At 36.5% G+C, this 22,954-nt stretch overlaps 2 protein-coding genes across 9 annotated transcripts in view; one reads left to right on the forward strand and one right to left on the reverse strand.

Moving 5' to 3' along the window:
- Positions 1 to 6,168: 6,168 nt before the first annotated feature.
- Positions 6,169 to 22,954, forward strand: part of Gpo1 (glycerophosphate oxidase 1) — an 87,042-nt gene continuing 70,256 nt past the window's right edge. For 2 of the 8 annotated variants that reach the window (XR_014131494.1, XM_081758434.1), the window contains exon 1: positions 6,169 to 6,358. The gene's annotated coding sequence lies outside the window, so the exon portion shown is untranslated. Of the gene's footprint in view, positions 6,359 to 6,779; positions 6,802 to 22,954 lie in introns of those variants that run through there. The other 6 variants (XM_081758408.1, XM_081758444.1, XM_081758417.1 and 3 more) reach the window with 6 other exon arrangements.
- LOC145685625 (protein GVQW3-like) lies at positions 14,425 to 14,820 on the reverse strand. The gene has a single exon (XM_081758038.1). The coding sequence runs from the start codon at positions 14,818 to 14,820 to the stop codon at positions 14,425 to 14,427; it is 396 nt and encodes a 131-aa protein (XP_081614164.1).

The following is a 22,954-nucleotide window of genomic DNA, read 5'->3' on the forward strand; positions in this document are numbered from 1 at the left end:
AAATGGTGATGCATCAGAGGACGACGACGATATGGATTTCCATTTAGTAGATGATGATGGAGAGGAGGTTACATAATTCAATTTTTTGCACATTTGGATTCATTGTTTTCAATTTTAGAACAAAATTAATGTAGCATTTATGTGTCCATATTCATTTGTGCCAATCTTGTGCAATGTATAGTTGATAATACATTCCCCCCTCCCCAATATTTTAGTAGGCATAACACTGATTTCTGACTCTGACTCCCTTTCTTTTTGATAGGTTTTGTATCTTGAGCCTCAACAAAAATGGCCGCTCGTCCAGATACAAAAGCTGTTATTTCCATTTACATACGCAAAACCTGTTAAATCCAAACTATTTTCTTCAATAACGCAATTCACAGACTAGTGTGATTATACAGCTTTCGACAGACCAACACTCACATTATTCTTAATTTTTTAATGTTCTCTAGTTTCTAATGTTATTTTACAATGATGACGTGTTTAAATAGTTTTTCTCGATTTGTCACAAATTTTAAAATGTGCATTTAACGGGTTTTGCTATTCACCTTCGTATATATCCATGGTCCTAGTAAATACATAAAGGAGTTTTGGTAATCCTAACTCCTCGAAAATAGTTAATATAATATTAATCTATATATTTTGCATTTCTTAATTCTTTATATGCTAGAAAATTTTCTCTTATATAATTTCCCTCTAGTTGAATTTCCACAATTTTTTCTTATTGTCCGCCATTTTAGGCGTAACGAGGATTAGGCCAAACGAGGATCCTTTTTTCGCCTAAAATGGCGGACACAAATCTTATTATTTGTCATAAAAGTGTCAGATAATTGGTTAGGCGAAACGAGGATTAGGCCAAACGTGGCGACACGCTCAGTGGTAGAGAGTTCACCTTTGGTGCTTGGGGTCCCGGGTTCGATCCCAACTCCTGCCAAGGGAACTTTGTGGTGGACAAGCACCGTGTGCATTGGTTTTCTCGGGGTTCTTTCGTTCCCTCCCACTTTCTTCATTCCACCATTTCATGCGTTACTCATCATCAACCGGCATAATAGTGGGACGTAAAACTGAAAAATTTCATTTTATTTCATTAATAATATCTAAAATTTATAGTTTCTCTCCAACTATTTCTAATACTTTCTCATTAGTTTTCCGTTCGAGCCAGATAATTCTCTCCATTCTTCTTCATATCCAAATTTCAAAAGCTTTCATTAGTTTCTAATCATTTTTCCATAATGTCACCCAAGCCTAGGGTGACTAGACGTATTCATTTTCCCAGTACAGTACTGTTTTTCAAAGAGCTGTCCTGTGTGTTGCAAAGACGCCTAGAAAATCGAGAACTGTCCTTGTTTTTTAAACTGTCCTACGAAATGTCCTGAGTTAACTTATTGGCAACATTTTAATGTTTCATTCTTTATTCACATTTTGAATCACAGGTGCTCTTTCCTTAAATGATGAACCATTGTGTTTTTAAACACTCCTCAAGAGATTAGGAAAAAGAACAACCAAGTAAAACATTCCTCATTTTGAGATTTAAAAAAAAATAATAAATAAATAAAAGTATATAGTTAACGGATCATTTCCAAGTTTTAAGAACTATATAGGAGAGTGAAAACGTTTTAAAACAGAAGTGACAAGACGTTTTGTTTGTAACACGGATGATTTTAGAAAAGTGAAAACGAAAACAATCCTAGTTCCAACTTTCAGTTCCGTGAAAGGTAGAAATGAAAGTGCAATGAAAGTACTATAAAAATCTTAGACAATTTAGTCAATGTGTGCTAAGATCTATCAACCACACGCCTCCTAGTAACCACTCTTGCTTCCTCGAGACAGGATCAGTGACTTTGGAAAAGTGTTGTGCAGCTTCTGCTTACAATGGACGTTAAAACGTTGTAAGTACGCTCTCAAGAGAGAAAATCTTTCCGAGAAAAGAAAAAAAAAATCTTCAAGAATCAATATGAGATGAGTAAATTGTTTCTAGTCTCGTCTTGTCCCGTAGAGAACACTAGAAATAGTTATACATTTTGTTACTAGAATTTTATTCTTTTGCGTTTTCCAAAATTGAAATATAAAACTTCAGCAATAAGCTTAGTAATATTTATTTTAAGTTCTTATTTCATTCATAATATTTGAAAGTTTTTGGTTGGGTTGTAGCACTGCAAGAATGAAACGTATTTATTTAGTAGTCATAATATCAAGTAGTATTAAAAAATCGTTCTTTTGGGGGACATGGTGACTCAGTGGTAAAGCGCTTACCTCTGATGGATGGAACCCCTGGTTCGATTCCCGGCCAAGTAAGTTTGTGGTGGAAAACATCGTGTCGGTGGGTTTTCTCGGGGTACTCCCGTTTCCTCTCACTCTTCATTCCTCCAATTCTTCCATCATCATTCACTAGCTTTAATCATCGTTTCACTTAGCCTAAGGCCGCGCCTCCAGTGCTTCCGAATGCGATTGCGAATGCGAATGCGATCTGCAAATTCTTCTTCCTGTACTAGATCCGAAGTTTTGAGGCTGCGAATCAAGTTGAAATGTCTCTTTCAAGGCTTCAATATGAAATATTTTTGGTTAAAAATTCGTACCTTAAAGTCTTGAGTGCTCGAAGAAGACGAATGTGGATAAAAGACATTTTTATCAAGAAATGAAGAGGGAGAATTTAACTTATTGCCTCAACTAGAGCAACAAGAAGAAAAGTTTTTCTAGTATTCTAAAGACAAAACAAAGAAAAATACATATACCTTCCACTCCAAGTTCCTTGGTTACATCTGCCCATAATTTGTTCATGACTTGTCGTTTTTGATAATCTGGATGGAATTGGTTCCACAATGGATCTTTATCAAAAATACAATTTATTAAAGCATCAACATCTATTTCCATCTTATTTTTTATTTTATTTATTTCTTTTATCTCCGTACCTCGCAACGTCGTCTGTTTTCACGCAAAATAAACTTTCTTCTCTCACGTAGCGCTCAATTCCTCTGGAGAAGACTCTCCATTCGCACGAATTCGAACGAACAAGCCCAGCAGGTTGGGATCGTTCGCATTCGCACCTTATCGTCGATTTTCGCAATTCGCAGGTTGACACTAATCGAGGCACTCCAATTTATTTACACGTGCTGGTAAATTCGTATTCGCAATCGCATTCTGGTCCAGTCGGTAATTTTTTAGAAACTGGGGGATGCCTTGCATATTTTTGGAGGTGGGGGAAGGCGTCCCCCGCGTCCTCCCGCAATGTTACCTCTGGTTGGAATAGAATCCATATATAACGTTTGAAGATTTTTTTCATTAAGGCGGATTTTCATGCCCGCGTTAGAACGGAAGCATCACATGTAGCGTATTCACCGTAAATTATTTTCGTTTTCATACATCCGTGCGTGTATTGCGCCAAATTACTACTCCCTAGCTAATGCGCATGCGTAAAATAGAAAGTTTGCGACTTCCGCCATGTTAGTCAGTGAATACAATAGTGTACGCGCGCTACTTCCGTCAGAATTGAACAAATTTCTACTCTGACCCGAGTGTAGCGCGCCATCTCCGATGCGTGATTTCATTGGCTGTTTAGCACAATCGCTCGCAACTCACGGAGGTAAAGGACACATGAAAATCCGCCTTACTCATCATATATAGATTTTGGCACGTAATGCACTATGTTTACATTTATGAGCTTGCCATTTTAATATATTTAATTTTCATGGTTTTGCATTGCAAATAAACTAATTTATACACGCTAAAGGATATGAGAACATTTTTAGTTGTTTTAATAATAAATTGGTCGAGACAAAATTTCTTTTATAAATTAAAGAGCCAATTAATAGAACATCAAACCCAACTACATTCTGTTCGTTCAACAACCAACACTCCACTTGCTTTGTTCTCTTCGACTTCTGAATTGTTCGTCTCCCGTCTAGTGCACAAGACACAAGGGAAACGAAGAGTGAGGTATTGTGTAATTAAGAAAGAAAAAATCACATTTACTCACTTTCCACTGTTATCGAAATATTCATAATTTGGAATAGAATTAATTGTGATTTTCCATATGTCTATTCTAACTCTGAAATATTGATCTTATAGGAAAATTAACTTTTAAGCACAGTTTATTTTATCGTTATCACGAACTGCTGCTGTCGTAATGGACGATAGATTTGTATCTCTACTGTCAACAACTAGAGCTCTAGAGCAAGTCATCATAGCAATTCAAAAGAGACGAAACTATCAACAGAAAGGGTGTCGTATACCACGTTGATAATGCCAAACTGCATAATTTGTAATAACCAGTCAGAAATGGAGAAAAGTTGGCTGGAAAGTTTTAATGCATCAAAAATATACGAGGTGTGGTAATTAAATAACGAGACTGGTGTTATAAATGTGATGTATTGCAAAGAAAGTTATAATTGACTTTATCCCCTTCAATATACTCCCCTCCCTTATCTATACACCGCTGCATACGTGCCTTCCATTGTTCAAAGCAATGGTGTAGGTCATCAGATGTCACACTGTTCAACAACTCTGCAGTTTCTCTTTTCACCTCTTCCACAGACTGGAAATGTGTTCCCTTCAATGCACTTTTCACGTTTGAGAATAGATAAAAGTCACATGGAGCCAGGTCTGGGGAATACGGAGGATGGTCGAGCACAGGAATGCGCTTGGCTGCTAAAAATTGTTTCACAGAAGGGGCATTATGGTCAGGCGCATTGTCTTGGTTGAGGATCCATGCATCGTTCTTCCACAAACTATGTCTCTTCTTCCTTATTCTTTCCCTCAGCTTGATTAGGACTTCTTTGTAGTAGGTCTGATTTACCGTTTGACCATGAGGCATCTATTCAGTCATGATGATATTCCTGATAAAAAGAAAACGACCAGCATTGCCTTCACTTTCGACTTGCTCATTCGTCCTTCTTTCATTCTTGGCGATGTAGGAGTCTTCTAGTGCCTGGATTGACGCTTAGTCTCGAGGTCATACTGGAAAATCCATGTTTCTGCTTTGAGTCGTTCCATGACGTCACAGCAAATGGTCTTTTGAATGTCTTTTTGTTCCTAAGAGAGGTTTTTCGGGACAATTTTTGCACAAACTTTTGTCATGTGTAAATTGTCATGCAAAATTTGTCTGTCTCTTTGTTAGTGTTCGTCATCATCAGAATGCTCAGACGTCTGTCTTTCCGCACAAGTTCATTAATTTTTTTGAACATTTTCGTCCATTCTTGAACTCAAAGGGCAGCCGGGTCGTTCATCATCTTCAACCTCCTCCCTACCTTCTGAAAATCGTTTATGCCATTCGAAAACTCGCGCATGTGACATAGTATTATCACCATACACCGCTTTTAACATTGCACAACATTCCGTTGGTGTTTTGTTTAATTTCTCCAGAAATTTGATGTTAATGCGCTGCTCAACTTTACTGTTCACCATGATTCCGACACTACTATAGAACACTGTCCTCTTCATGCAAGCGTGTAAAGAAAAGAAAAGCTTTCAGAATTATGAAACAAACAGTGGCTGCTCATGAAGATTCAATCAACAACACATCATTAGCTACCTGCTCCCACGATCCTAGCGACAGGAGGTGGGGAGTCTCGTTATTTAATTGCCATATCTCGTATAAATAATAGCTTAAATTAGTTTTGTCACTAAAAAATCAGGTCTTCCACTGTAGTTTCGACATTTTAGTCCGCTCTGCTACTTGTCTGTCATAGCTACCTGATCTCGTATTTACCTCTCCACTTCGCATAGCGTGTTAGGAAATAAAATCTCTACTGTGTGTATAAAATCGGAAGTCGTTGATAAAATATAACTCAGAGCAGATGTGTTTTGCCAAAAAGGAAAGTTTTTTTTTTTTTTTTTTTTTGCTGGAACATGATTGTATATACTAGGATATAAACAAACCAACTTTCTTAATGAACATATCTACAGCAGCTTATCCATAACCATAGCGGTTTCCGCACCAGTCTTCACAGAATTCTGCGTACATCAACGCAACGTAAATAGTTATTACGCTAATATAATTTGCTTGCGTTGACGCAAACCGTTACTGAATATACCCCAAGATCAGTCTTTTTTTCTGTCTGTTTTGGGGACAATATTACAATTTTATTATCATTAGGTCTTTAGATTTTTCAATTTCTTGATCATTTATTGTGTGGTAGTTATGATATGATGTTTAAACACTTTTATTTCGTAAACACATTTGTTTGATATGTTTATTAAAAACAAAGCACGCCGGGTGTATACTGTTCTTGTTGTTACGCACAGGCAGCTCAGTGCAGACAACATACAGCTTATGGGGGGTTAATGGGTGTTTATATTTGATTAGTTCCATAATCCAAATTATCTATTTAAAACGTAAGTTTCAACTTTGCATTTGAAATTGGTAAGTATGTTTGACTTTTAACACATCATCAATAATATGCAAATACTTAATGACTGATGCAAATATAGTTAAGTGCCAACTATATTTGCGCTTTACATGTAAGGTATACAAAAATAGCTTATTTTTGTGGCACCGAAGTAGAACTATAGGTCTTTCGTAAAGTACTTCCAAGTTTGAACAGAAAAGGAACAAACATTGTTTTTTGTGAAGAGTCGGACGTTAAAGCAATATTATGTAATTGCCTCATTAACTTGTCACTGATGAATCATGCTTACCTTGAGCAGATTGATTACATTTTTAGAGCCTTAGGTGATGCACAGAATTAATTTCATACGGGTAGTATTTTGCGAATAATGATTTCAAAGTACTAGGAATCGTATGAGAAGCTAGACAGTATCATTCTGCGACATCACGTTTGAGTGGTATTTGTATTTCAAGCACAAGTTAGTAGAGACATAAAATCTATTTATAACAACATAAGAGATTCGCCTTAGTGCAATTATGTGGTGCAGTTAAGTACGGGTACTTTCGTGATTAATTCTGGTGCAAATTGCAAGATCGTAAGTTTTAAGGAATGTAGTGTAAAACAAGGTTGGCAAAAATCGTGTTTTTTTTTTTTTTAAAAAAAAAGGTTTTTTTGGTTTAAATCAGTTTTTTCCGTTTAAACCATTTTTTTTTTTTTTTTTTTTTGGTTTAAGTAATTTGCTCTATGTATTCATATCATATATGGACAGAAATAAGCCTTGGTGTAATTATGCAACAACCGGGTTATGCTGGAAGGGATCACATAAGCTTAAAGTGGAATCCAAACCCCTTCTCGACTTACATCAGAGAGAAATTGTCCTCCATTTGAACTCCGAACCAGGACTAATTGGCCACAAATGCGATACGTCTGCCGACTCACGAAGGACGCCTCTTGTACTGATCTTGACGTGGGCGTACTTGTTAACATAATTGTCAGTCATTTCAGAGGGACAAAAAGATAAAGTTTTAGAAGTGAAACCATTATACTGAATTACATATGAACAATTTCAAAGTACTACAGAGTACAGAAGAACTAATTTAGTCCAAGTTAGTTAACAACGACTTTTATTAGTCCAAGTTAAAGTAATACGACGACTTAATTTGCATATCAGTAAGAAAAGTGAATAAAGACACGAATTATTTGAGTCCACTTCCGCTCACTCATTTATGCATAAATAGATACCAAAGATACTTCTCATTTCACTAAATGTCTCTCGTGGGATTTTATACCCCCCCCCCACACACACACACACAAAGTACGGCGTTTCGATGTATTTTGTCAATAGTAAACATTATTAAAACGAAACAATATTTAGAATTTTTCTTTGATTGCAATTACATAACAATAATAATAAACTATTAAAAAATCACAAAACAAACATTCATAAACTTATATATAAAAAGTTGCTTTTGTAGTATAATCTTTGAGTAATGAGTGGGGAATTTAGGTCTGAATATAATACTAATAATATACGGGAGTGAAACGTGATAACCCACAAATGTGTGTTCATCAAGATTTTACAAAAACTTATACATTTAAGAACATTTTTCGTTTTTTGGTTTCAAACAGTTTTTTTTTTAAAAAAAAAACTGTTTAAACCACCTTGGTAAAAATGTTTTATTTTGTTGTTTCATTCTCAATAATTGTAGTAAAAAATACTGATTCAGTATTTCCGGTTTCCTAATCCAGTATTTTCTGTAATAAGTAGAGATGCAAAAAAGCCGGCTTTTTTGAATCGATGGTTTTTTGCACATAAAAAGCCGGCTTTTTTGGGAAAAAAACGAGAATTTTGGAAATTTTGGCTTTTTTCATTTTCATGATTTTTCTGTTTAAATAGCTTTCTTATAGTATACTCTAAAGTTAAATAAGATTTCATGACCTGAATGCCATATTTCGTTCTGTAATTCACCATCATGATGGATGGAGCACATGGTTTATGAATTAAAGTAAAAATAAAGTACGTAGTATTTGAGGGCAATTTTAGAAGCTATTTAACTTGATTTTAACATCTGAATTATCGACATTTTTTCTTCTCTAGATCATTTCTTAGTCATCCGTGTTTCACTTCTTAGAGCTTAGTACTCTAGCTTCTATCACATAATTAAACTTATGGTTTTCAATATAAACATCAGAGCGTGCGTTTTTCAATATATCTGTCAGAGCGTACTTCCACATTTCGTTATACTGTAGCTGTGCAATGATTTAATAATAATCTTCCGGACACAACCTTGAATACCGTTTGATAGAAATAATCAGTATCGGACTTAGAAAAATATTTGGGAGGGTTTTTTTCTCAATAATGTTTGGTTTTTCTAAAAATTTCTAACTTTATTTAAGAGGAGCTTAAGTTTATGAGTACAGGCATAACAAATATTTCGTTTCGTTTGTATATTCAACTATAATCTTCCAGATACAACCTTGAATACCATTTTATACTGATAATCAGTGGCGGATTTAGAAAAGTATTTTGGGAGGGTTTCTTTTTAATGATTAGTTTTTCTAAAAATTCCTAATTTTTTATTTGAGAACAGCTTGAAGTTTATGAATACAGGCAAAACAAATATTTAGTTTGTTTTAGAAATTCCGTAATTTCGGGGTAGAGGCTTCAATCCGAAAGACATCCCCACCCTAACCCTCTTCGCAAATCCATCACTGTTGGTAATTAATAATAACAAAGATTTAAAAACGATTAGAAAGGAAGTCGGCCAGGATTCACAGTACACGCACTATCTCTACATTCACAGATGGAATTAAGAAAAACTTTTGTCAAAATGGTCGAATGCGGAGTTGAATCCCTGACTTCACGATAGAAGCGCGAAAGCTAACCACTCACCCATGTTTGTTGTGCACTTGTGCTTAACTCTCACTTTCTCTATGACCACAAAAGCTCTCCATTGACTTCTGTCCTTATCCAATTCAATCCAGTTTCTACTCTGTATTCCTATTTCTGCTAGGGCCTAGATTTTCCTAATGGACGTTTCCCGATTGGGTTTCCAGTTAAAACTTTGAAAGCGTTCCTACTTTCTTCCATTCTGGCTAAATGACCTGTTCACCTGAGCCTCCTAGGCTTGACTCGAACGATGTTTGGTAAACGTATACATTATGTAGTTCTTTCTTATGAAGTTTCTACCATTCCCCATTCCCGTTCCTCTTGGGTCCAAATATTCGTCTCAGAATTTCATTCTCAAATAATTACAGTCTGCGTTCTTCCTTTAGCATAAGCGACCATGCTTCACAACCATAAAGCATAACAGGCATGATTATCATTTTATATATTTTAAGCTTTAAATTCCTTGACAGAATTCGCGACGACAAAATATTTTGAACTGAATAATAACAAGAATTTCCTGATTTTAGTCGACATTTAATTTCTTTGTGGGTATGATTTTGGTCTGGTAATACTCATCCAAGATATTTGAAAGTATCCACTGTGTCGAAAGTATTAATTGACATTTTAACGCATTCATAATTTGCCGTAACTTCCTTGTATTTAGATTTCTCTGCATTTACTCATGTCCCTGCAAGCGTTTAATAAGGCCTCTGCATTTGTTTCGATCGTTCTATCAGATTTACATCATCAGCATACACCATAACCTGGTGAATACCATTCAACTCTAGGCCCTGGTTCCTATCTTTGATTTTTCTTATAGCGTACTCCGGAACAAAGCTGAATAATAACGGCGATAACGCATATCCTTGTTTCAGGCCAATCTAGACGTGGAAGCTCGCATTTTTCTACTCGGACTTTACTCTGGAATTGATTTACTTATTAATCTAACTAGCTCTTTCGGTATTCCAAATTCTGTAAGAATGTACAATGTTTCCCTCCTTACCGAGTTGTAAGCTTTTCTAAAATCAATAAACAGTTGATGTACTGGGTAATATATTCCTATTTCTTTTCGAGTATTTGTTAAATGGTAAATATCTGGTCGGTTTCGACTAAATTCACACTGATAATCTCCAATAATTTCATATGAATTAGAAGAGTAAATGTGAATTTTCCACTCTTTTTAAATGTATTCCATAGTTTTTCTTTTTGTAAAAAAAAAAAAAAAAAAAAAAAAAAAAATCGCAACTATAGCCTATGTTGAATTTTCTTGTTAAAAATTTAGAAACTTTCAGCATTTAAAAATTTAGAAACCTTCAGAAACCGTGATGGTGGTTATATATTCTACAGCCTAGGAAACCATACGCTCAGATGAACTGTGTATTACGTATATCATGCATGAACAGAAAATTCGATACTTTCCCGATTCTGAACAAGCATAAGGAGCAGTCAGTGCATTACAGAATTTGGAGCTTTACCGATTTTGCAGATCCGAAAGTACTGATAGGTGGTAACAGATTATTACGTATGTGATCAATCAGTGAAAAATTTGTTTGAAATATTCATACATTGTATATGAAAGTTAAAACTTAACTGAAAAATTTCAAGAATGTACAGAACCACCCGAAACGAAGCTCTTGATGTGCAGATTTCTCTCATGTTTTTCATTATTTTGCTTCAAAAATAGGGTGTGTGATATTTTAAAGTAAAAATACTACATACAATTTTGCTAGTTATTTGTGTATCATTTTTTAAAGTACTTATAGTATATACGAGGTTAAAATATTATTACATATATTGGTTAATCCCCCGGAATTCATAATGTAAATATGTTAAGAATTTTAAAAAATCTTTTTGAAATTCATGGTTTATTTTCGAGGTTTCATATTATTATCTGCATCAGCCACTATTTAAATGAGTTTTTTTTTTGTTGTAGAGAAGCGAAACAAAGTCTGTTCTATCAGTTTAAAGCAAAATTTTCAAAAAAGCCCAAAATTTCCCAAGCAAAAAAGCGAAGCAGAAAAAACCGAGTTTTTTCCAAAAAAGCCGGTTTTTTTCCGAGCCCTTGCATCTCTAGTAATAAGTGTATCATGAACGTTATCTATAGTATCCTGCAGCTTTAGCTCAATACTATTTTATATAGAAGCATAGAAGATTGACTCTTCCTCATCGCTTGGGGCATACTATTAAGTTGGGGAAAGATCAGAGCAGTATTTTGCGTTACAGTAGTTCAGATGCTCTCCGGGTGGTGTTTCTGTACTCAATATGAGTGTGGTTGAAACTTAATATGATTGTTTTGTTTTTGCTTTTTCGGAGCGGTGTAAAGTGCAAGTTTTAATAAGAATTGTGTATTATCGAATATTTGTTTTATTTACGTTCTAAACGGAAGTGCTTCTCGTACATTATAAGACGCTGAAAAATGTCATTATTCCCTAGAAACTCGAAATATGAGAAAAGTGTGTGATACAAGCCTTTGTAAACGAAGACGAATTCTGACACTACAAAGTGAGGGCTACTCAAATAGACTAATCGCCAAAATTCTAGGTATAGATCATACTATCTTTGGTAGAATAATAAACAAGAAAGAAGAGCATGACATGTCTTCTGAATGAGAACGGTGTGGCAGAAAAAGAAAACAACAGCGAGATTGAATCGAGAGGATTTTCGATTGGCTGTATCAGACAGAGCTTCCAGGGATATGGAATGCAGTGGCTATTTATTCTAATGCAGGTTATAACATAAGCTGGATGACTGTTGTCAAACAATTTAATGAAAAAGGGTTACGTAACAAAACTCTAAGAAAGAACCCACTTTTAACTGATAAACATGTAAACAATAGAAGAGAGCTCATGACTAGACACGGTGCATGGACTGATGAACAGTAGTGGCATGTAATTTTCTTGGATGAGAAATTTATGATTGTTGGAAATTATAGTGGAATTAAATTTTGGATGAGAAACTGAGAAAATGTGAAGCCAAAGTACGTTTCCACAAGAAGGAAATCTGATGAAAGTGTCATGTTTTGCGGGTGCATTACTTCAAATGGAGTAGGATGAATTAAAATCTGGAATAAACAAATTAATGCGTCATATTACATTGATTCTGAACCGAAAGTTACTACGACCTTATGTTGACTGTTTTTCATTGAATTTGAAAAATTGAATTGTTTTGAATTTGAATTGTTTTATTTTCCAACACGACAATGCGCCATGTCACAGAGCGCGGAGTGTAGCGAGCTGGTTTCAAAGTATGAATTTGCAAAGCTTATGGTGGCCATCAAATTCTCCGGATATGAATTCTATATAGAATTTGTGGCATATTATGTAACAAAAAGTACATGGGATGTTATATCAATCTAGGAGACAAATCACTGAGGAACCGGTTCGAATCTGGCACCTCAAGCTGGATAATACACCAAGTGAAACACTTGTGAACATCATATCCCGTTGGTTTGCTGACCCGTAGCGGTTTAACAGAAGACTGACGTGTCATAAAGATTCTGCTGTAAACAACTTTTCTTTTTTCATTTACTTTCAATAATTTACCTACCGTTCAGCGATACTTTGCACAAAGAGTGTTATAATAAAAAATAAATTAAATTAAGTTAAAGTTTTGGATTATAAGGTCCCTTAATGAATAAAACTCAATGTTTTCATGTAATGTTCATATTTGTACTACAGTAGCATAACAGAAATATTAGAGAAATATTAAAAGATCAGTTGAATAGTGTGTGACCAAGGAGGGTATAAAATAGGGCTGGAATTAAAAATATAACAGTTTTTTCAAAGTGGTGCTATTTTTTGTGACAGACTGTATATTTCAACAACACAACACATTTCGATTATTTACACTGGTCTATTGAGATATTATTACAAATATGCGATCTGTACAGTAAATCTGTACGGATTTGCTTTATAAATGCAGCATGATGTACCTGAAGTGGAGACAAGATTTTGTTGGCGAAAGGCTGACTATTCCTAAAGGAACAAAGAATTCTCCTGTCTACGGCGACGAACATTCACGCCAGAACTGGTAATGTCCCAAAGCTATATCACACGAAAGTCGTGTGTTTTCATGCCAGATGAAGTATTTTTTCCATTATCCTTGTTTATTGTATACCCACCGTTGATAACGCAGTTGCTCCCTGCAGATGCACGGGTCCCAGTGCTGCTTTCCTGCCTTGACTCCGTTAGGTAGTATATGTGCTTTCTAGTGACCACGTAGCACAAATTAGTTTGCGTTTTTATGTTGGTTGGTGTTTTATGCGTCAACTGATGTCTTTATACCATATGGCCTCATGTTGTATATCTACGAGGGTTGGGGCAAAAGTCATGGCAACTATTTTTTTTTCTTTCTTGAAGATACCAGTCTGGTTGGAAAATGTGAGATATACAGACGAAAGGGCAAAGTGTTAACTACATGTGTGGAAATGAATAGCACTGAAATATCGTAACACACTAATTTATTACGGTAGTATACAGGGCAATATGGCCTTCACTGTGCAAAAGATTGACAACACAGTACGCATACAGTTGACATGACAAATCTGGACCTAAAATCCCTCAAAGTAGTTCCCTGCTACTTGCACCACACGCTGCCAACGATGTGGAAGGCGCTGAATACCATCCTACTCAGCATTTGCCGCGCCATGTGTGAATCGGGTCAATTGTTCGCGCACAGCATTAGCAATGTCCTCGCGTGTTGCAATCCGCATGCCACGTAGTGGTTCCTTAAAATCTTTTGAATGAGATCAAAGTCACAGGACGAAATGTTAGGAGAGTACGGTGGGTGCTCCAATTCTTCCCATCCCCAACATCGCAGTAGCTCCCCTACACATTCTGCTTTATGTGGTTTTGCATTATCGTGCAGGATTATTGCACTGTCCGCAAGATACGGACGTTTCTCCCGAACGCCACGTCGTACCTGTCGCACCAGGAAGTCCCTGTAGTACTGTTCTGCCATGTGGAACAAAGTGCAAACAATGACACCCCTGACGTCATACGCGACGATTACCATCAATTTGACTGGGGAAGGATTCTGACGGAACTTCTGCCTCCTTGGTGATCCAACATGTCGCCACTCCGCGGAAAGACGTTTCAGTTCTGGTTCGTATGCCCTGGCCTAAAATTCATCGATGGGAATTATTCGTGACAAGAATTGATCGCCGTCCTGTTGCCAGCGTGCCAGGTGGTCGGAGCATATTGCATAGCGCATCTACCTTTGAACTTCCGTCAGTGCATGTGGTACCCACCGCGATGCGATTTTGCGTAGTTGTAGCTCATTACGCAATATCCTGTGGACGGTGCTTTTCTCGATGCCACTTGCCTTCACCAACTCCAGTAGCGTCCATCGTCTGTCTTCATCCAGGAGCTGATCGATGACGGCACGTGCCACGTCGGTCCGCACACTGACAGGTCGTCCCGAACGTTGCTCATCACTGGTTGAAACGCGTCCTTGCTGAAACTTTCCTACCCACCGTGCTACTGTCCGATATGGTAGGGCATTATTCCAAAGGGCTTCCACTAATTCACTGTGACATTCCATCGCATTTCTCCCTCGGAGAACGGCTATTTTGATGTAAGCGGGCTGTTCAACACGGGTTACTTCCATCTCACACGACACTCACCAACTGACTGATTTCACAGCCCTCGCGTTGCTACTACCAGCTATCACAGAGCCATCTGTTGTTCTGCATACACACTATGCCTGCAAAACTTCCACACGACACATGTAAGTTTGTGATCCGCTCAAATATCTGAAAGAAAAATAATAGTTGTCATGACTTTTGCCCCAACCCTCGTATTCAAACAACGAAAAAGGCTAGCATCGTTCATGAATTGTTAGTAACTGTTTTCAAAGCTATATCCTCCATAGCAGTGAGAAGGTAAGGATTTATTGTTTCGATTATTTCTCAATAGTGCGTAGATTCTCAACACAACAATTTAAAGGTACTAATTTTGCTTGGTAATACAATACAGGGTGATTATAGGGTTTACAACTTTAATCAGTTATAATTCTTTATTGGAACTACATATATACAGACTTGGTTTATATGTAATAGTACTGTAAAACACCACCTTTTTTGTGACAAATCCATTATGGCTCAATGTGTGCACCTGTGGTCATCCTGGATACACTCCAACGAAAGTCGATTTCCTGCCAAACAGTAGCCAGCATTTCGGGGGTAACACCCGAGATGGCTGTTGTGATGCGATATTTCAGTTCATTAACATTATCAGGTAGGGGGGGGTGTACACCTTATCTTTCACAAACCCCCACAGAAAGAAGTCAAGTGGCGTGTAATCTGGGAAACGCTGATCAAGAAATTACCATACGTCTATTAGGTAGTGCTGAGGGGCGCCATCTTGTTGCCACCATAAGTGGCCATCGTGTTCATCTTCATCTAACTGTGGAACAAGGAAGTTCTGGAGCATATCAAGTTAGGGATGCCGATGATAGTGCTCTCAGCAAAGAAGAATTGTTCCTACACCTTTGCTCTGGAAGCAGTGCAAAACATGTTCACTATGGGGCTGTTACGAAGCAGTTCCACGTGCGCCAGCTTTCCGTGCCCCAAATACGACAATTGTGTGTTGACTCGGCCGGAAAGGTGAAAAGTTGATTCGTCACTGAATACCACATTGTTCAAGAATGAGTCATCACCACTAATGCGATCCAACATGGTAGCACATAATTCATGTCGGGTGTGTTTATTCGCTTCACTCAGTGCTTGAACCAAGGACAGTCTGTATGGTTTCATGGATAAACGTCTACGCAATACACGCTAAACAGTGGTCTGAGGGATAGCAGTTTCTTGTGATGTACGTCGTGTAGATTTTCGAGGGGTGTGGACAAAACTCTCCCTAACTGCTTCCACCACATCGTCAGTCACGGGTGAGCACCCTGGAAACTTTGTGTGTCGCACAGATGTATCAACAACTATCTGGTACTATTTGTACAATGTTGTTCTACTGGGTGGTTCCTCGCCGTATTGTGTGCGATACTTAACGTTGAACACTTATTGTTGACTTCGTTTCTTCAGTCCGAAAAACCCTATTAGCACTTTCCTCACCAGTGAAAGTCTCCATTTTCAACAACTGACCGGGGCGTCGCGTGTGGTCAACTCCGCAGCTGCTCACTACGTGAGTTTAAACTTGAAGTTGAGCTGAGTTGATTTTGAGTTTAACGTTCCGTCCAGTAGCGAAGCTATATGAGACGTGGACCTACTGATTAACGTAGAATCCAAACCACATGAGCTCCCGCCGGGAATCCAAACTTGAAGTGTTTTCCAGTATAATGATATATAAATCAAGTCTGTATGTAGTTCCAGTAAAGAATTATAATTGATTGAAGTTGTAAAACCTATAAAGAATCACCCTGTATAGATGCATACGTATTTAAGGAAGAGCAAAGAATGCATGATAATAAGCAATATTTGTGATTAATAGTTAGCAGATAAGGATAGAAGTTAAAACAGGAGTAATTATATTAAAATAACAGCAAATAGTTAGTAATACAACGTTGATAATAGGTTCACTAGGATGTCATCCGGGGCCGCCATCATCAGAAGATTAGACAAAATAAGGGGTAAGGTTCCGCAGATGAGAGCCAACTAATAGGTGTTGAATTTACATTTTCTCATGTTATACTGCTATACAACTGTGATTATGTTAATATATCTTCGCGAGACTTTCATTTTCCTTCTTTACTCCTAATTACTATTTTCAAAGATTTATTACTTTCATGTTTTATTTAATTTTCATCAAATATATGTGCATGCATTTAGTATTAATACTCAAAAGTAGTGCCTTTCAGTTATTAAATGTTGCCAACCACGTTCTCTCTACAAGTGCCACAACCATGCCTGCTGTAAAAGAAGAATTAATCCGCTCCAATACAATTTCACAATGCTGATATATGCCCGTCACAACGCTAACGTATGTTTTACTGTCAACACTGTAAATGTGAGGGGCTTGGGGCGAAGTCCCCCAACGACGACTTTACAACACTCACACAGTTGAAGCTAACTTACGTTTCACTATTAAAACCCTTATGTAAGTTATATTTTTCTAACGCATGCTAAGGTAATTGTATCTTAGGTTAGTTTTGGTTGATTGCGTTAGCTTAACTTTGTTGTGTAGGTATGATTAGTTTCCTCAAGCGTAACTTTGGTAAGCGTAGCGTAGGTTAGCTTACCACATATCACAGACATTGCGCAATCGCGTGGTAAGGGAATATCCGTATTTTTGCTAGTGAAGATCCCGTCTAGATTTGTCTATGTCTTTATAAACTTCCGGTGAGATTCCTGTGGAACATTTCTAGATTGTTTGTGGGATGATGAAAGGATAAATTTTGGAGATCCAAATATTGTCCCGTGAGAGGACTAGAGAAAGAATTACCAGATTTTCCGAATATAGGTTTATGCTAGTGATCCCTGGATCGGGTGTTCGTAACTTCTGGATTTCTTTTGAATTTTCTTATTGGTGTTAATTTATACTGACTGCAACAACGCCTCTGTTTTGTTCATACACTACAACGCAAGAGTGAGAGACTCACCAGTCAACAAGGACAGTAAGAAAAGGAAGGACGGCACCCCAACAAAAAAACAAAGCAACATGGAAGATGATGATAACGATGACAGCCAAATTTTAAGTGATGGAGAGGAGACGAAAGATGAAGATGAATCAGCCAAAATACAAGAGGAAGATTTAATAAAGGAGTATGAAACAGCTTTAAGTTTTGTAGAACAAGCTGTCAAGAAAAGTAAAGCAAGTTCGGCAATCACACGTACAATTAACAGGAAGCTGATTGGTTGGGTAATAAAACAGTCAAAGGTAGAAGGGTTAAATAACCACCTAAAGATGGAAAATAGAAAACTCAAAGAGGAAAACGAAAAATTGAAGGAAGACATTGAGAAACTTAAACAACAAAAAGGAACAAGAGCAGAAGAAAGACCACTGTATGCAACTATCGCAGGAAGAGAACAGGCGCCAAAACAGACTACAAAGAGAACGCAAATGATTGAAAACACAAAAAACAAACAGAAGCCTACCATCTTCTTGAAAGCAAAAGAAAATGAAAATATTACCACAGTTAAGGCGAACTTTGTCAGATTAGTAAATCCCGCTAAAGAAAAAATAAAAATAACAGCAATGAAAGAAACGAAAAATACATTAATTGTGGAAACTGCCTCAAATGCAGACATGGCTAAGATAACGAATAACAGAAACCTGCATCAGATGGTTAAAGTCGAAAAGCCAAAAAAGAAAAAACCGTTGTTGATAATATATGATGTTCCAGCGGAATTCACCAACGAAGAGCTGGTAGAAACATTAATTGAACAGAACTTTGAGGAAGAAGAAATAGAAAAAGCGAAAGAAGAAATAAACCCACGCTTTAGAACGGGACCCAAGAACAAAAGCAAATGCCATCTCGTAATCGAAACGAGCGCCGGTATAAGAAGGAAGCTGATTGGAGAAGGTAAAATATATCTGATGTATGAGGTCCACGGAGTCAAAGACTTTGTAACTATCCCAAGGTGTTTGTTTTGTTTCGACTATGGTCACGTGAGTAAACATTGCAAAGAGGAGGAAAAAATCTGCATACAGTGCGGAAAACATGGACATGAACGTTCAAATTGTATTGAAAAAGACAAGGCAAAGATCTGTATACCGTGCAACAAAAGAAAAAAGAAATGTGAGGCTAAATCAGAGAAGGACTGCGCGACCTACAAAATGTTTTACGAGCGCACCATCGCAAGGATAGACTATGATGGATAAGTATCCTGAAAGATTTATTTATAAACAACAAGGAAAAAACACAAAAAGTAAAAAGAAAAGTCAGTCCAATATAATAAGAGATGAAATTAGGTCTGAAAATAGAAGCAAGAATTTCTTAAAAGCAAAATTTGAAGATTGGCTAGAAAAATCAACACCAATAAGCAGCGCAGAAAAGGATATTATAATAGAAGGGGGGTATATCGATCTTGAAGATACGAATACGTGTGTAATGCATCTCATTAATCCTGATTTGTCAACATTCCCAAAAGGTTTTGCTGAGAACGTGGTTAAAACTCATGAAAACTTTAAAATAGACAAAATGTATTATGTGGATATTAAAGAGGGAGACAAAGTCATCAGAGTAAATTACTCATCGAATAAGTTTCGCACCAACTTCATCCATATAAGATCAAATAAAGAATCGGCTCTGGAAGACCTAGAAATAGTGTTAAGATTCATTTTAACCCTGGAGATAAGTAAAGATAAAATAAGAAAAGAAATTCTAGTCCCAGCACTTGCGATGGGGTTATGGAGCAAAACGCCGCAAGAAGTAATCCAGAGATTATTCAAAACAATAAAAAATACACAAAAACTAACTCTAAAAATGAAAATAATGGACTCAAGACTCCTCAGTAGCTCAAAACTGGCACTTGAATATTACGAAAAAGAATGTAGCGAGACGGTTTGTCATGGGTACAATGAGAATGAAGTTAGAAAAGACTTAGAACACCCACAAACAAAAATAATGAAAGAAAGTATTAAAGAGATGGAAAAGAAAACAGATTGGGATGCATCTGACAAGATGGACAGACTACTAATAGGAAAGGAAAAATATGAGAACAAAGAAATACCGGACACGGAAAAACTATATAAAAACATTGAAACGCAGATGATCCTTGCAAGATTAGAAGAACCTAAATTGCTAACTACGGCATTGAGACACTTAGTGCGACAACATATTGAACTCGGAAAAACCATTGTCTTCCCGCAGTTGGAAGACGTGGATGAAATAGAACTAAAGGCAAATGGGATAACATCTGATCCATACAATCTTTGAGAACATGTCAACAAAGTATACAAAAGAAGACAAATGACACTGGACTTGCAAAAGGTGTATAGAGAGTTCGCTAAACAATATGGGAGAATCGTCTATGACCATAAAGCAGAGTGGCCACATTGCCACGTCAAAATTTTTAATCCTTGACCATCAAAATGGTTGAATTAACTGCAAACAATACGATTAAAATCATGCAGATAAACGCAGGAAACTCAATAACGGTCATGGACGAGATTCAAGAATTAGCAGAAAAAGAGGAGATAGATATTATTCTCATACAGGAACCCTACACCAAAAACAATAAATTAACGGTGATGGGATCAATGGAAGTTATCTATGCAGGAGAGAAACCTAAAACTAACGCAGGTGATAAACCAGGCACGGGGGAGAAACCGAACAAAAATAACACAGGAGAGAAACCAATGGCAGTTATAGTAAATAGAAACAAGAATTTCAAAACATTAAATTTAATTCAATTTAGAGATCCGTGGACAATTAGCATCGAACTTAAAACAGAAATGGGAAATTATAAAATCATAAACTGCTACTGTCAGTTTAGTCTGGACATCGAACCTTTTTTAATAAATTTGACAAAAATATGCGAAACATATAAAAACGACGAAATACTTATTTGTATGGATGCAAATGCCAAATCACCAATCTGGAATAGTAGGATTACGGATGAAAAAGGGAAAAAATTAGAAGAAATGATCGCGCAAAATGAGCTAGTGGTTATAAACGAAGAAGGACATCCGCCAACATTTAGAAACACGCAAGGTGGGGAATCGAATATAGACGTAACATTATCAACATTACACCTAAGTAACAGAATATGCAACTGGAGGGTCTTAGATACGGCCACGCTAAGTGAGCACAATGTTATTATGTTCGAGATTGACGGTACAAATGTGAAAGAAAATATTAAAGCACAAGAAAACACACTAGTCTACAACACCAAAAGAATAAACTGGGAAAAATTTTGGAGAAACATAAACTTACCGAATATAAATGATGATGATGATGTGGATGATTTGTCGGTAAAAATAGAAGCCGAAATAATAAACGCTATCAAAAGTTCAACAAAAACAAAATCACAATATGACAAACCGATTAAAACAAAAAAATTTTGGAATGGGGAGTTGCAAAATCTGAAAACGAAAACCAGAAAAGCAAGGAAATTATACCAAGCCACGTGGGATGCCGAACTCAAAGAAAGAAGATTAGAAAAATATAGAAAAATTAAAAGCAAATATCAAGATAAATTAAAAGAAACAAAATTAAAAAGTTGGAAAGCATTTTTAAGGGAAAACATAAATCTAGACATATGGGGCGAACCATATAAAATAATTAGTAACAAAGTAAACAAGCCAACAACACTTTCTACCCTCAAAATGGACAATGGAGAACATACCAAGGGTTGGGAAAATACAGTAAATTATTTAATGACAAAGCTCTTACCGACTGACGACCCAACTAAAGACAACGATGAACATAGGCAGGTACGAAATCAGATGAAAATACCACCTAGAAATGATGAACAAATAGAAAAAACTACGAATGAAGAGATAGTAGCATACATAAAAATGCTGAAAAACAAGAAAGCCGCAGGACCGGATAATATAAAATCAGAAATATACAAGGATCAAGTGGAGAAATGGGCACCATACTTATCAAGACTGTACAACTTGTGTCTAAAACAGAGAAGGGTACCTAAAAACTGGAAGAAAGCCAATTTAGTCATAATCAAAAAGAATGATGACAAAATGAACGACGATCCAAAAGCTTACAGACCAATATGTCTCCTAAATACAATTGGCAAACTCTTCGAAAGAGTTATCGTAAAAAGATTAAACAAATACAGAAATATAGAAAATGATAGGCTACAACATGGTTTTCGGAAAGGAAGAAGTACTGAGACTGCAATAAGGAGACTTTTGGAACTAATTGAAAAGGGTAAGATGGAGAAATATCAAGTAGTAATATACGTAGATATAAGTGGGGCCTTTGATAACCTATGGTGGCCATCACTATTTAAGCAATTTAAAGAAATGGGGGTACCAAAGTCTCTGTATGAATTGATGATAGATTACTGTACTGATAGGAACACAACATACATAGCACCAAATAAAAATATAACTACATATAGTACAAAAGGATGCCCACAAGGATCCATATCTGGCCCTACATTGTGGGATATTGTAATAGATCCATGTTTGAAATGTCTTAATCGACTTGAAGAAACAGAAGGAGTAGTTGGTTATGCTGATGACATAGCGATAGTGTTGTCGGCATCTTCAAGACACGAAGTAGAAAGAAAGGGAAACATAATACTAGAAAAACTACAAAAATGGTGTTCAACAAATAATTTAACACTTTCCGGAACAAAAACAAAATATACAATTTTTGGACAGAAAATTCTAAGAGGTCCTATTATAAAGATATCCAACAAAAAGATAGACAGAGTTAAAGAGTTTAAGTACCTGGGAGTATGGATAGATGAAAAATTAAATTACGGAAAACATATAGAGGAGATTACGAATAAGAGCAAAAAAGTAGCACTTGTAAATTACTAACAATAGCAAGAAGAGACTACCAAATCCCTAAGAGGATATTGCAAACTTACAACAAAACAGTGATCATGCCAGTACTTAGCTATTGTGCCAGTGTGTGGTGCCACAGACTTTTTATGAACATAAAACTAAGACAAACAATAAATCGGGCACAAAGAGGGGTACCTATAAGAACCCTAAGTGTAATAAAAACCATGTCAACGGAGGCTCTACAGGTACTGGCTCAGGAAGAACCAATACATTTCCAGGTACTAAGACAGGCCTATAAAATGTGGACGAAAAATAATGAAAATGCAAAAATTTTAGAAATACTAGGACAAATTCCAAATAACGAAGCAGAG

Source organism: Thermobia domestica, chromosome 1, assembly GCF_964235325.1.
Source record: "Thermobia domestica chromosome 1, izTheDome1.hap1.1, whole genome shotgun sequence".
Classification (NCBI taxonomy): Eukaryota; Metazoa; Arthropoda; class Insecta; order Zygentoma; family Lepismatidae; genus Thermobia; species Thermobia domestica.